The sequence below is a fragment of the Natator depressus genome, chromosome 7 (genome assembly GCF_965152275.1).
Source record: "Natator depressus isolate rNatDep1 chromosome 7, rNatDep2.hap1, whole genome shotgun sequence".
NCBI classification, from domain to species: Eukaryota; Metazoa; Chordata; order Testudines; family Cheloniidae; genus Natator; species Natator depressus.
Window position 1 is genome coordinate 18,666,857 of NC_134240.1, and position 16,007 is coordinate 18,682,863.

Genomic DNA, 16,007 nt, shown 5'->3' on the forward strand with positions numbered 1-16,007 from the left:
AAGGATTGGGGTCTTTACACTTTCCTTTTATTGATACAGGTATATGATACATCTGATGGAACCTTAATTCAGCCCTTGAAAGGTCACAAGGACACAGTGTACTGTGTGGCTTATGCTAAAGATGGTAGGTGACACCTTTGGGCTTCTTAGCTTCCGTCTTTGTGTTAGTTTGTAGAAAGCATGGTAATTGGCCTCATCCCTTTCTTGTTGTAAATTTAAAATTAGGAATGTTAAGGTTGTTTTAATAATAATACTTTGCATTTAAACACTGCCTTTTATCTCAGGGTCTCAAAGCACTTTACAAATATTAGCTGCAGAAGAAACTACTGTTCTCTGGATATTAAAAACATAGGCCGCAATCCTGCAGTTGATACTATGAATAGAGACCCATGTAACCCATGAACTTTAGTGGCGCTCTGTGTGAAAGCAGAGGTCTACCTGTACAGCATTCCGTTGAAGTCAGTAGTATTTCATGTGGGTGCAGAAGTGCAACCATATGGAGTCACTAGCAGGACTGGACCCATACTTACATGATCCTGTAGTGCTCAGACATCTACGAAGTACTTCCTTTTTTCTATTTTGCTAAGATGAGTGTTTTTGGAGTAAACGTGATGATTAAATGTGTGGATGTTTTGTTTTAAAATATTATTAATCCCTAGGCAAGCGTTTTGCATCTGGCTCTGCTGACAAAAGTGTAATAATTTGGACTTCAAAGTTAGAAGGAATTCTGAAATACACGTAAGTGAACCCATTCACTTCATTGCTTCCTTTAAATACATACTTTGGTTATGGACTTCTGCTGTTAATATAAGTGAGTGATGCTAGGAGAGTTGAAGGAATGTGAACTGTGGTCAGAGAAGAATCTAGTAGAGAGAGGAGAAATGAGGGAGGAGAGCAGTCAAGATATAGAAAGATATTTGAGAGGGTTAGGAAAGCAGTTAAGAGAATGAGGGAGCAGTGGGAGGGCTAGAAAAAGCATTGGTGCTACTCTTGTGAAGACATTGCAGGGCTGAAGGAGCACGAGAGAGTCTCTCTCACTGTGCTAAGAGGCTGCAGGAGTTCAAGAAGAGCAGAGGAGTGTCAGGAGAGTGTTGGGGAGCCATATTCTGCCTTTGTCTCAACAGGAGTTATTTGTACTGTATGTCCAAGACATGAGCCTGGTCTTGTAAAATAAGCCAAATTAGAATAGTTCTCGTTTGAAGCCCAATCCAAAGGTGGTTGCTAGTACTTGCCTCCACCAAGAAGTTCCATCTTTTTCTGCCCTGCTTTATTTGTGTGCATACGGAATTCTCTTGGTGTTTTTCATTAGATTAATACCAGTCTTCCAAAAGTCATTAAGAAATATAGATATGTAATTGCTAGTATCTTACATCTTCAAATCCAAATTCTGCTTTTTGATAAGTTTGAATGATTCTTGTTGAAGTCATTGAGAGAGATGCGCGCATACATATTATGGAAAAATTTGGCTAATAACATTTATTTCTTTCACAGTGCTTCCCAAACCAATATCCACCTGTGCCCTCATACCAATGCAGCCAGTTCTTGATGAAATCTGATGAAACCTCCATTTAGAGACTGCTTAATTTAAAAAAAGTTTATTTTTAACTTAGTTTAATTACATGTTAATTTGACATAGTGTAACTTTGATCTGTTTTTATGTAATATTTGTCCTCTAAGCTTGGCTTTAAGGTATCTTGTTATAAAAGATAGAAAACGTGGCATTTAAAACAAAAGATTTGTTTGAAACGTGATGATTACTTTGTTCTAGGCATAATGATTCTATACAGTGTGTTTCTTACAATCCTGTTACTCACCAACTGGCATCCTGCTCCTCCAGTGATTTTGGTATGTCTTCTTCCTCTTTGATGTTTTTCATTGAGCCAGTAAACATTATTAAAATGAGAGAATTAAACATTAGTAAGCCAGTAATGTATAGGTACAGTTTTTTTCTTTTCTGTGATGAAGAAATGGAGAAATAAAATGTTACTCCTCCACTATGGAGTATACAAATGAAAATTTAGAACATACCTTGTTTAGCATAATTTAATATTTTACTTTTAAAATCACTGCCCCTCAGTTGGAAAAGGGTTATGAACTCCAGTGCCTTCAGGTGTGTTATCTTATGGTGATATGATTTTTCAATAGTACTATTTTTTTTTGCCCCGCTTTAAGAAATATTTCATTGTAGTTCTTATATTTAGATGTTTATTCCCCACTCCTTTCATATATGAATAAACAGCACCTGTTCAAAACATTGACCCTTCCCAACACTGAGTAAAATCTTTAAAATCAGCCTCCCTTTTTTTTTCCTAATCTGAATGCTGCTTGTAATGATGAACTTAGTCGGTTTCTTGGGGGCTGTTTTGTTTTGTTTTTAAGGCTTGTGGTCTCCTGAGCAGAAGTCAGTCTCCAAACATAAATCAAGCAGTAAAATCACTTGCTGTAGGTAAGTTTTAAGCACTAGATGTGTCATTCAGATTTTTTCCCTTTATGAATAAAAATATGACAATAAAGAGAAGTATATGTCATTAAATTTATGCAGAAGCCATGATTAGGGGCATGAACTGGGAGTTTATAGAACAGATTACAGCAGAACCAAAGGTTCCTATATCACGCCATCCTCATCTCTATAGTATCTGAGCACCTTCCACTGGTACAATAAGCAGCATCTGTTACATACTGTTTGTTCTTTCTCTTATCCTCTTCCTGGGGGGAAGAGTATGTGTGCAGTATACCTTTTTTTTTTTTTAATTGTATTGTTTCTGACTTGCAATGACAAGCAGTGTGATCTTGAGCAAGTCAGTTAACCTTTCTGTTCCTTTCTTTATCCATTGATACAGTAATAACCTCCTGGAGGTGCTGCTGAGACTTATTAATATTTGTAGAGTACTTTGTGATCCTCAGGTGAAAGATTATAATCTCTATATATATATATATAAAAATTAGACTTTTTTGTGGTGTGTGGGGCAACCAGATGATGATAAAGCCCAATCCTGATATTTGATGCTTATAAGTTAACTTTATATTAATAATACAAAAACATCTATACATAGTCCTAGGGGAATTCTCTGCCACTGCATGCACACAGAATTCATGTACCCTGCGTATTTCTTTGCTTCCCTGCAGAAAAATGACTTTCTGATGGGGAAGCAAAGGGAAGTCACAAGAGCAGCAATGCACCCCTTCTCAGCAGCGCATGTCATTTTGGGCACCCAGAGCAGCCGGCAAAGAGGCAAATCATTGCGGGGGGAAGGAGAGTTGGGGATGTCCTGGCCAGTGGCTCCTTCCCTGTGCTGGGCTCAACTGCTAGTGCTGGCTGGGGGTTGGGGTGCAGGAGGGGTAGCAGGCTCTGGGAGGGAGTTTGGGTGCAGGAGGGGGTGTGGGGTCTGGGAGGGAGTTTGGGTGCAGGGTGCAGGCCCTGGGCTGGGGCAGAGGGTTGGGGTGCAGGCGGGGGTGAGGGGTGCAGGCTCCGGCTGGGCGGCACTTACCTCTGGCGGCTCCCGAAAGCGACTGGCACATCCCTCTGGCAGCGGCTCCTAGGTGTGGGGGTGTGTCTCTGCTGCCCCTGCAGGCACTGCCCCTGCAGCTCCCATTGGCCATAGTTTCTGGCCAATGGGAGCTGTGGAGTCGGCGCTTGAGCCGGGGGCAGCACATGGAGACCCCCTGCTCCCCCCAGGGGGCCGCAGGAATGTGCTGGCCGCTTCCAGGAGCAGCGCAGAGCCAGGGCAGGCAGGGAGTCTGCCTTAGCCCTGCTGCGCTGCCGGAATTTTAGCATGCAGGCGGCGGTGGGAGGGAAGGGGAGGAGTTGATCAGTGGACCCCAGTTTGAGAAACGATGCACTACAGTTCAAGTAAGGGAAGGTGAGGAGAAAGAGATAGGAAGGATTGATTATGATGTGTTTTAAGGAAGCATTTGAAAGAGTAGATGGAGGGTAATTGGAAAACTGGTAACTGTTCTACCTGCAGAGGCAGCAGCATTGTCAGTTTTAAGGAAGTGATGTATTTGATCTGGGGGCAAAAGGATACACTCAACTGGTAAAGTCAGGGGAAATAATAAAATAATACCTACCGCTTAGGTAGTGCTTTTCATCAGTAGATCTCAAAGCACCTTAAAAAAGGAGATATCATTATTTCAATTTTACTGATGGGGAAACTGAGACACAGAGCGTTGAAGTGACTTGCTCAACGTCACATAAGAGACCAGTAGTGGAGCTGGGAGTAGCACACAGGTCTCCTGAGTTCCAGTCCAGTGCTCTGTATGCTAAACATCACTATTGTCTCTTCTATGTGATCACTATTCTGAATGAAGATTATATAATGGTGTGGTATATGGACACACAATCTTCACAAATAATGTAGATGTAACTTTCCATCATGTGTTAGCAGCTGATATCTCTTTTTTCTCTTTATTCTTGCACTTATTTTTCACCTAGGTGTAACAAAGAGTTTCTCGCTAGGTTGCATGTTCCTGCTATAAATATGAATGTGACTATACAGTGCCGCAGGGTAAATGGCTAAATTCAAGTACTCTTTCTCCTTACGCAGAGACACATTCTAAACTATCATCCGCTGGTTCAGTACACTGTACTTTTAGTAGTTTCCTCTATGACATGCTGCTTTTTCTTTTTGTTATCAGCTGGACAAATGATGGCCAATATCTTGCTTTGGGGATGTTCAATGGCGTTGTCAGCATAAGGAATAAAAATGGTGAAGAGAAAGTCAAAATAGAACGTCCAGGCGGCTCTTTATCTCCAGTATGGTCAATTTGCTGGAATCCATCAAGGTAAACCTCTTAAGTCCATCCCTTTTGTGCTGAACAGATAATCTTTGTTTTATTGACTCCTGACATCACAGCATGGCCAGGCCATTATGCTTCTTCCTTAAGTGGGTTTCTTCTGCATTTTACTTAGGGCTGGTCTACACTATGGGGTGGGATCAATCTAAGTTACGTAACTTCAGCTACGTGAATAACGTAGCTGAAGTCAACATACTTGGATCTAATTACCGCGGTGTGTCAACGGGAGACGCTCACGAAAGCTTATGCTCAAATAAATTTGTTAGTCTCTAAGGTGCCACAAATACTCCTTTTCTTTTTGCGAATACAGACTAACACGGCTGCTACTCTGAAAGCTCTCCTGTTGATTCCCCTTGCGCTTCTCGTTGAGGTGGACAAGATAAATCGACCCCCGCTGGATCGATCGCTGGCCGTAGATCTGGCTGGTAGTGTAGACAAGCTCTCAGAGTCCTGAGGCTCGTCACTGGTGACTAGCTTTTCACATCTGTAAAAATCTGGAATTACTCCATAGAAGAAAATGGAGTTACTCTGAATTTAGACTGGTGTAAATGAGATGAGGATTAAGTCCATTTTTTCTCCCAATCCTACTCTTCCTTCTCTTTGCCTTTGTTATAGGAGTCCCTCAATGACACATCAGAATCCATGTATGTTACTTCTGCTTGAAGAAGGCTTTGCCCCATCTCTTGAGTGACCCAAAAGGGGTTTCACAAACTTCATTGGTGCAGATTTCTCTCTTTTTTTTCCCCTTTGGTTTTCTCACTGCTATCTGCAGTTCAAAATGGAGTGCATTTTGACTAAGAGATGGATAGTTGGCAACTTGAGTTTTAAGATCAAGTGCCCCATCTCCCTGAGATTTGTATCTGGGATAAACTGAGATTCCTGTGGGACAAGGTACACCTATTTCTAGACATCAGCTGCCTCCTACCAGGCTGCCTGTTTTTTTTTTAATTATAGAGTTGCACTGTTTTGATCACACTAGTTGAGATGCTGGAACACATTAATGGTGGGTGCATCTCTTTGGTGGCTATATATAGCAATTGTACTTTATTGTCTTTTTTGATAAGTGGAAAAACTGGGTGCAAAATCAGCTTGGATACCAGGAAAGATGGCGTGGTTTTTCATTTTGTGTATTTTTATGCAGTGAAGTTTATCTTAGAATAATAGATTTTCAAATGATAGTTTCACTATAGCTATAGGGAATGTGAATGAACAATTAATATTACAGTAGGTGGGAGAATTTCTGGAATCATAGAGCAAGTGAGGAAGAGGAGGAGTCAGTCCACAACTACTTAGAGGAAATACCAGTTTTGAAGTCCAGCACGTGCAGTAGTCAGGGTAGTGAGACAGAGGAAGAAGAACATGAGGAAGAGGAGAGCCCTAGGGACACCAGCTCGTGAGTGAAACTTCAAGGGAATAAAATTTACTGTTCTATAGACAACGTAGACATCTACATTTATGTCCCAATTTATATATGTAATTATTTATTTCTCCTCTCTGTCTTATCTGAGGGAAACACCTCTAGGAATGAGAAGATATCTCAGTCTCTAGAGCCCAGAGATTCTGATGAGAATGCCAGTTGCAACAGTAGTAATACTGAGCAGGATCTTTTATGAGACTGATTTCTTTTTTATTCTTAGTGTCAGGCTTGTGCAGCAGTATCTTCAGATAGTTCAACGCATTTTATAGATTACAAAAACTCATAGTGTATGTAATTAACAAATCAAAACAAATAATCAAAACTCAAAGAACCCCAAAATCCATAAGGCCAAATTCAGTGCTGGTGTGTGGGTGGGTGGGTTTCTGTTGACTAGATGGAGTTGCATCTTTTTTTTGTGTGCCAGCAGTGAATTTAGTCCCACAATTTTTAAACCATGATAAAAAATTTACTTACAGCCCATCCCTGCTCCCTACCAATCTTAAATATCATCTTTGCTCTCCCTCAGGCAAAGGAATGGGAGGAGTGATGGTCTTTGTGTGGTGTCCTAAGGTGAACAAACTCTCAGACCAGCAGTAATAATAATACCTAGCTGTTTTATATAGTACTGTTCATCAGTAGATCTGTGTCTTAGTTTCCCCATCTGTAAAATGGGGGTGATACTCCTTTGTAAAGTCCTTTGAGAAGTGACTTGCTCAAGGTCACGCAGCAGGCCTGTTGCAGAGATGGGAATAGAACCCAGGTTTCCTGAGTTTGAGTCCAGGGCTCTGTCCATTAAAGTATACTACCAAATTCCAGAGTTGAGGCCCTTCTCAGAGAATGCTCTGCTACCAGCTTCCAAGAACAAAATTTTGTTCTTGATTATATTCATGTAAATCAGGTGCATCTCCACTCAGGCCCATTGACTTTGGATTTACACCACTGTAGCTGAGATCAGAATATGGCTACAGATATTTAAGTCCAGGGACTCTTAGCTAATCAGCCTTGGCTGATCGTAATTGCAGTGGAAGTACATGAAATGATGTATTAAGTCTTTGGAGGCAAACAGTCCATGGCATAGTAATGTGTTGGGAGGAAATGGTGGACTCTGTTCTGTCGTCCCGTCTCTCTCCTCCCCCCCCCCCCCCCCCCCCCCAAAAAAGCTGTCTGTTGTCTGGCTACAAAAAAAGTTCAGTAATATTCTAGTTAGGGTGGATATGTTTGCTTTTCTCTCAATTTTTGTGCCTTTTTAAAAAAAATCATTATTTGCTAAATGTAGTTGACATCCTACTTATTTTTTGTCTGTAGCTTTTATGAGTTTTATACAGAAATCACTGCAGCGCACTGCATGTCTTAATTGTCTGTTTCTTCTACATATTAGAGATGAGCACAATGACATCTTAGCTGTAGCAGACTGGGGTCAAAGGCTTTCCTTTTTTCAGCTCAGTGGCAAACAGGTAAGTTGAAGCTTAATGCTTTGGAAAGTGCATTCGTATTTACCCTCAGAAGGAGCTGAATATTTTTGATCATATTCTGTATATACATTGTGTCTTGTATACTGTTGGTTTATGAGGGTAATTACTCTAAGCTTTTGACCATCCTCTTTTCCAGCTCCAGTGTCTCCCAACCCAACAGAGACACTTCCTGTCACTTCTTCTAGTTTTGCAGACATTTGTGACAGTTTACTGGCCCAGATCCTGAGCTGCAGCTTTGGAGTCCTTGGTACAGTTCAGGAGAAGGAGACTCATTAATGTTTTATAAATCACCCTGATTCTGAGCAGACCTGTGTTGGGCTAGGCTGGTTCTCAGATGCAATTTAGAGCAGCTTCTGAGGGCTATTACAACTGTCAGCTGTTGCTGGATATAGGAAAGCCTTTACCACTAGCTGAAGGGATGGTGGTATCATAGGAGCCTGTATGATAGAACTTTGGCACCTGAGGATCCCTGTACACTGGGGAGATCCTCTTGCTAGTTTCCAACTACTTTTCATGACTCAGAAAACATGAAATGACCATTTTCTTTGATCTCTGTATTGTGTCTTGTAGATTGGGAAGGACAGGGTGCTGAATTTTGACCCCTGCTGTATTAGCTATTTTTCCAAAGGAGAATATATATTAATGGGAGGCTCAGATAAGCAAGTATCTCTCTACACGAAGGATGGAGTGCGTCTCGGTACCATAGGGGATCAGAGCAGCTGGGTGTGGACATGTAAAGTTAAACCAGACTCCAAATATGTGGTAAGAGGGGACATTTTATCGCTTTTCTCTTAGACCTTAGATACATATGGTAGGACCACAGTTTTCAAACTTGAGTACCTAAATTTAGGCACTCAAATCCTTACTGAGGCAGCTAAATACAAGTGGCCTAATTTTTAGATGTTGCTGAGTACGCACATTCAACTCCCATTGAAGTTAAAAATAGTCATGGAGAAATGTATCCTGGGCTACAAGAAGGTGATAAATGGGGATAAAGCTTAGTGGCCTACATAAGGCATTTACTACATTTTATTTTTAAAATGGTAGCTGATTTATTTAAAAATAATTTTGATGTTATATATGAAATAGGGTGACTGTAGAGGCTGTGCAATAGGATAACTGGAAGTAGATGTGCAAGTAGGCTGTCCCTCGTTCAGAATTTCTACTAATGAGCCTTGTGGAGAATGTGTGGAGAACCTTTTGGGGCAATATATACTCTAATCTGTCAGTGGCAGAACTCCTTTTGAAATCAGTAGGCTGAGAGTGGTGATTTAAAAAAAAAAAAAAAAAGTGTCCCATGATTTAAGGCTGTGATTTAGTCATGGAGATCACTGAAGTAACGGAATCTATGACTTTCAAAGACCTCCGTACTCCAGCCAGTGCCGGCTGGGAGCTGCAGTGTCCCCTGCCCCCTGCGGAGGCAGGGGGAGCCCTGCAGCTCTCCGCCTCGACTCTGGGCCACCATAGGCGGCAGGGGACCCCCATCGCTCTCTGCCTCCGCGGGCAGCAAGGGACCACTGCTCCCCACCAGCAGCAGGAGGGACCCTCGCTGCTCCCATCCACTGCAGGCATCAGGGAAGACCCAGAGGCAGGGGGGAATCCCTGTTGCTCCTGGTGGCCGCAGAAGGCAGGGGGGGACCCAATGGCAAGGGGAATCCCCACTGCTCCTGACCACTCCAGGCAGCAGGGGGATCAGCAACTTCCAACTGGCACAGGTGGCAGAGGGGAATCCCTAGAGCTCCTGGCCCCCACGGGAGGCAGGGGGGACTCCCACAGCTTGAAGCTGCCAGTGGAAGGGGACCCTGGAGCTCCCAGTCTTCCCCCCGCCCCCAGGTCCCCAGGCTACCCATTTTGTCGTGGGTATTTTTAGTAAAAGTCAAGGACAGATCACAGGTTTCCGTGAATTTTTCATTATTGCCCATGACCTGTCCGTGACTTTTCGTAAAAATATCCATGACAAAAACTTAACCTTATCCGTGATCATATAGGATTTCATCCTGGATCATTAAAGTCGATGGAAGTTTTGCCACTGAATACAGTGTGAGCAGGATCGGGGCTAAAGTCAGTACGCTGTTTTGGTGAATGTAACATAAGGGATTTAGCGTTCATTTAAATGTCATGCATTTTTATTAGGGCTGTCAAGTGATTAAAAAAATTAATTGTGATTCATCATAAAATTAATCGGATTGTTAATCAGAGTACCATTTATTTAAATATTTTTGGATGTTTTCTACATTTTCAAATATATTGATTTCAATTACAACACAGAATACAAAGTGTACAGTGCTCACTTTATTTGTAATCAAAAATAAATATATTGGCACTGTAAAACACAAAAGCAGTAGTATTTTTCTATTCCCCCATTACAGGTACTGTAGTTCAGTCTCTTTAACATGGAAGTTGAACTTACAAACGTAGAATTATGTACAGAAAACCTCTGCATTCAAAAATAAAGCAATGTAAAACTTTAGCGCCTGCAAGTCCACTCAGTCCTACTTCTTGTTCAGCCAGTCGCTCAGACAGACTAGTTTGTTTACATTTGCAGGAGATAATGCTGGTTGCTTCTTGTTTCAGTGTCACCTGAAAGTGAGAACAGGCATTCACATGGCACTGTTGTAGCTGGTGTCACAAGATATTTACGTGCCAGATGCGGTAAAGATTCGTATGTCCCTTCATGCTTCAACCAGCATTCCAGAGGACATGCATCCATGCTGATGATGGGTTCTGCTCGATAATGATCCAAAGCAGTGTGGACCTGTACATGTTCATTTTCATCATCTGAGTCAGATGCCACCAGCAGGTTGATTTTCTTTTTTGGTGGTTCGGGTTCTGTAGTTTCCGCATCAGAGTGTTGCTCTTTTAAGACTTCTGAAAGACACCTCATCCCTCTCAGATTTTGGAAGGCACTTCAGGTTCTTAAACCTTGGGTTGAGTGCTGTAGCTATCTATAGAAATCTCACATTGGTACCTTCTTCGCGTTTTGTCAAATATGCAGTGAAAGTGTTCTTAAAATGAACATGTGCTAGATCATCATCTGAGGCTGCTATGACATGAATATATGGCAGAATGCAGGTAAAACGGAGCAGGAGACATACAGTTCTCCCCCAAGGAGTTCAGTCACAAATTTAATTAACGTGTTGTTGTTTTTTTTTAACAAGTGTTATCAGCATTGAAGCATGTTCTCTGGAGTGGTGGCTGAAGCATGAAGGGGCATATGAATGTTTAGCATATCTGTCACATAAATACCTTGCAATGCCGGCTACAAAAGTGCCATGTGAATGCCTGTTCGCACTTTCAGGTGACATTGTAAATAAGAAGCAGGCAGCATTATCTCCTGTAAACGTAAACAAACTTGTTTGTCTTAGCAATTGGCTTAGCAAGAAATAGGACTGAGTGGACTTGTACGCTCTAAAGATTTATGTTGTTTTGTTTTTGAGTGAAGTTATGTAACAAAAAAAAATCCACATTTGTAAGTTGCACTTTCACGATAGAGATTGCACTACAGTACTTATATGAGGTGAATTGAAAAATACTTTTATTTTGTTTTTACAGTGCAAATATTTGTAATTAAAAATAATATAAAGTGACCACTGTATACCTTGTATTCTGTGTTGTAATTGAAATCAATATATTTGAAAATGTAGAAAAACATCAAAAATATTTAATACATTTCAATTAGTATTCTGTTATTTAACAGTGCAATTAAAACCGCGATTAATCGCGATTAATTTTGAGTTAACTGTGATTAATCAACAGCCCTAATTTTTATGCATGATTTTTGTAGTTGCTTATAAGTTATCATTGGTTGACACATGTAGTTTTTGAGATCATTCTTCTTGTATGAGTTTGAGATCTTTCTCCTTATGTTCAGGCGATAGGGTGCCAGGATGGAACAATTTCCTTTTATCAGCTGATTTTCAGTACAGTCCATGGACTCTATAAAGATCGTTATGCTTACAGGGACAGCATGACTGATGTTATTGTCCAGCACCTAATTACTGAGCAAAAAGGTAGTGTTGCACTTATATTGAAGTCTTGGCTTCATTTTCATTATTATTTTTATTAATAGCTGTTAGCATGTTCAAACTATGGTCCCTGTCTCGTGGAACTTCCTGTCTTTGATAAACACTGATGGTAAGGTTGAGGCATACAGCTCATGGGGTGAAAATGGAAACATGAAATGGAGCAAATATTTCTGGAGGATCAGCACAGAAGGACTTAATGGAAGAAGTGGGGATTTGAAAGGTCATTAGGAGAGGGAAGAGCTATTAAAATAGTCAGTCTCTCTCTCTCTCAGTGGTTCTTATTAACAGCATCAAAGACTTGTGCTAATATTTTCTAAGCACAATTTTTAAAATATTCTCACCCAGTTTCTTAACAGGGAAGGGACAATGGAACATATATCATAGTACATCATTCACAAGTAATGAATGGTAGTAACTTGTGACTTACTGCTAACCAGTGGCATGTATGGGTAGCTTATACCTGACATGGAGCCACAGACTCTATTTTAGTAGGGTTGACTGTTCAGTGTAGAAATGTTTTGTAAGGATTAAATTGTAATCGTGGTTTAACATGGTACTAAATGATTTCAGTTTCATTCACCCTGCAGCTTACTATGTTTTCTTATGTTCTTTCTTTTCAGTTAGAATAAAATGCAGAGAGCTTGTAAAGAAAATTGCAATCTACAAAAACAGATTAGCAATCCAGCTGCCAGACAAAATCCTGATTTATGAATTATATTCAGATGACTCCTCAGACATGCATTACCGTGTGAAGGAAAAGATTGCAAAGAAATTTGAATGCAACTTGCTGGTTGTATGTTCAGATCACATTATCTTATGCCAGGTACATACTTGAAAGTTAAACATAGTCTTGATAAGTAAGAGAAGGGTACACATGTTTGAAGGGGATGGCAGAATAGGGTTAGCATACTGAAAAAACTGTAATGGATTATGCAGTTAGGCAATTGAATGTGTACTGTAATGTAATCTCAAACCAGTTAAACAGCTGCTGTGTTTCATTTCACTGATGGCCGTGTTCTAGTAAAATGATCTCTGGGATGAAAGGTGCTAGAAAAGGGTTTTTTGATATTCTGCTTGATGCCATCAGAAATCTTTAAAAATATATTTTGTCTGCTAGATTGATGTTACATATATTTCACAGTCTTTTGTTTTGTATGTACATGTGTAGATGGGCATATCTGGATAGATATGAACACATTCCACTAAAGTGGCATGATTTTCTATTTACCAGTATGTAGTTTATTGTATATCACAGAATTGTTTATCCTTTTTTAGGAGAAAAGACTACAGTGCCTCTCATTTAATGGTGTTAAAGAGCGTGAGTGGCTGATGGAGTCTCTCATTCGTTACATTAAAGTAATTGGAGGCCCTTCAGGAAGAGAAGGCCTCTTAGTAGGTCTGAAGAATGGCCAGGTGACTGACTTCTCTCTTTTTAAGTACAGAGCAAAATCTGTTTTACTGTTTTGAGGAGAACAGAAATACATAGGGCTGACCACAGAAGCAACGAAGACTTTTATAACCTGAATTCCATGGGCTCAGGCTGAGCCTAATCCTGAATCAAAAAACTCATTTATTTGTATCTCTTGCCTGTGGGCTCACGTTCTTTCTTTTTAGCTGCTCACTTGTAGGTTACCCTGGAATACAAAAACATTGCTCCCCATTGCCCATGCTTCATAGGTGGACCTCAAGAGAAGTGTGTATACAGAAAAGGGCTCTCTAGACTTCGCTGACAACCCCACTACAGCTGACTCCCCCAATAAGAAATGGACCTTTTGGCATTTGTCATATAGCAATTTTATGATGATCACTGTCAATCAGACAAGTTCGTGCATAATTCTACACTGAAACCATATCGAATGCAGAGAATAATACAAAAGATATTTGTATATAAAGGTGCTTAGTTTCTTTGTAAATTAAGCATACATTTAATACTTCCTTGCAGAGTATCCATTTGATGGGTTTCCACTTAATACAGTAGAAAATCAATGGGATAACCATGTGACCATGAGATAGTAAAATTGCCTGTCAGATGGCACTGTGGCTTAAGAGGTTTCCTGAAGAGTAGTTAGTAGCTGCTGTTGGACCTCAGGACCAGCAGAAGAATATGAGTGGTAAAATATTGGTGTCCCACGATTTATCTGTTTAATGGGATCCCCTGTCACGCTTTTCAAAGTCAATGAACTTCCATCAGTCTTCATATTATATTTAAAATAAATGGAGCCATATAAGTAGCATATTTAGCTTTAGTTTGCTTACAGAGCGCACATAAAGTTTGATGCTATCCAAACCCTTATATTACCAAAACTTTACATCCCACCTTCTGAATACCAGATTTAGGGAAGGATAGAGAATCTGGCAGAAATCGATACAGTAAAAATTGTAACATCGATTGTAGGCTGTTCAGTAGTTTAATTGCCTAAAATACACTATTATATTATCATTGAGGCTATCTTTTTTTTTTCATGGAGGTTGCGGAAGTCACGGAATCTGTGACTTCTGTAACCTTCATGAATTCAGTCCCAGCAGCCGGGAGCTGCAGGGTCCCCCCGCTGCCCACAGTTGCCGGGAGCTTCGGGGTACTCCTGCCAGCCAATGGGGATACCCCGCAGATCCCGGCGACCAAGGGCAGTGGGGGCCCCCCGCAGCTCCTGAACACTGCGGGCAGCAAGGGGACCCCGGAGCTCGAGGGGGAACCCTAGTAATTGCGGGCAGCGGGGGGACCCTGGAGCTGCCCAGCCTCTGCAGACAGTGTGGAGACCCTGTGGCTGAGCTCCCCATTTTGTCATGAATATTTTTAGTAAAAGTTTCGGACAGGTCTCGAGCTTCTGTGAATTTTTCTTTATTGCCCATGACCTGTCCATGACTTTTACTAAAAATATCTGTGACAAAATCTTAGCCTTAATTATCATTATTAATAAATGTTTATATAGTACTGTATGTGTTCTAATGTTAATAAATTAGTTATAAAAAATGGAATAATACCATATCTGAGTTAATTAATGGGGAAACTGTAGTCTGTCGTACAACACAAGTGACAGTGGAGGCTGTTTCTTTGTAGTTCTGGAGTTAACATAGAGCATAGAGGTTACAAAAAGGGTGCAGCATGGCAAATATTTAAATATTTAGGTTGTTACCATATGTAGTCTTTGTTCTATTTATATTTATGCTCATCACCATAGTATAAGTGCATTAATGTAACTGTTTTACAGGTAGAATGACACAGAATCTAGGTTGTCTCACATATTTTGTTTACGTTAGTTTGCAATCTAGAACACTGTAAAGAAGCAAGGGTATAAACCTTTGAAAGCATTTTCAAACTGCTTTAGTTCTTACATATATTTAATATTTCTTCTTCATAATATGTAATCACAGTTCTGTTTTCAACAGCAAAGTTAATATGCACTATTCTATTTCTAATTTTGGTAACTGCAACTTTGACTGACTAACTTTGACTTCAAATATGTCCAGATTCTGAAGATATTTGTGGACAATCTTTTTGCAATTGTCCTGTTGAAGCAATCCACAGCTGTGCGCTGTCTGGATATGAGTGCATCCCGAAACAAGTTGGCAGTGGTAGATGAAAATGACACCTGTCTAGTATATGATATTCACACCAAAGAGCTGCTGTTCCAGGTAACAAATCAAAACCTTTAAATGTTTGTAAAAAAGAGAGAAGCTTGCTAGGGACTCAAAATATGATTTTTGTTTCTTACATGTAGATAACGTCCTTAATAATTTATACAAATCTAAATAGATCAACTGTGGAATGTTGTAGATATTAATACATTGTGCCCCTTTCAGAGAGTGTTGTCTAATGAGTAGGGTAGGGAAGGGAGTGGGAGCCAGGAGATTTGTGTTCTTTACTCACCTCGTCCATGCACTTGCTCTGTGATCTTTAGAAAGTCACTTGGGGCCATGTAATGTTCCCTTTGGATTATTGAAGTCAGCAGGGATCTTGCTGTTGATTTCAGTGGGAGCAGGATTAGACCCTAAATCACTTTCTGCCTCAGTTTTGCCCAATATAAAAGGGGATAATAATACTTCCCAGATAGGGAATTTAACATAGTCCTTCTATGAGGCCTAATCCATTAATGTTAGTAAAGTATTTTCAGGTAGATCCTTGGATAGAAAGCATGAAGTATTATTAAGATAGGACCTGTGAGATTCTTTTTATGACAGAAAGCAGAAATAAAGATTAAATGATTCTGATAGCTAGGAACCAGTGTCCATTTGTGGAAGGATTTTAATTTAATGTATGAGTAAAAGTGATGAGCAAGCTATATAAGAAACATATTAGAC

At 40.3% G+C, this 16,007-nt stretch overlaps 1 protein-coding gene across 3 annotated transcripts in view; it reads left to right on the plus strand.

Annotated features, from left to right (window-relative positions):
• IFT122 (intraflagellar transport 122) overlaps positions 1-16,007 on the plus strand; it is a 48,083-nt gene that overhangs the window by 3,092 nt on the left and 28,984 nt on the right. For 2 of the 3 annotated variants that reach the window (XM_074957571.1, XM_074957570.1), the window contains exons 3-13: positions 40-124; positions 660-738; positions 1,769-1,845; positions 2,380-2,446; positions 4,636-4,782; positions 7,590-7,665; positions 8,254-8,445; positions 11,555-11,693; positions 12,329-12,531; positions 12,984-13,121; positions 15,177-15,341. In XM_074957571.1, coding sequence (XP_074813672.1) covers positions 40-124; positions 660-738; positions 1,769-1,845; positions 2,380-2,446; positions 4,636-4,782; positions 7,590-7,665; positions 8,254-8,445; positions 11,555-11,693; positions 12,329-12,531; positions 12,984-13,121; positions 15,177-15,341 — 1,368 coding nt within the window. Of the gene's footprint in view, positions 1-39; positions 125-659; positions 739-1,768; positions 1,846-2,379; positions 2,447-4,635; positions 4,783-6,019; positions 6,188-7,589; positions 7,666-8,253; positions 8,446-11,554; positions 11,694-12,328; positions 12,532-12,983; positions 13,122-15,176; positions 15,342-16,007 lie in introns of all 3 variants that reach the window. The other variant, XM_074957572.1, reaches the window with a different exon arrangement.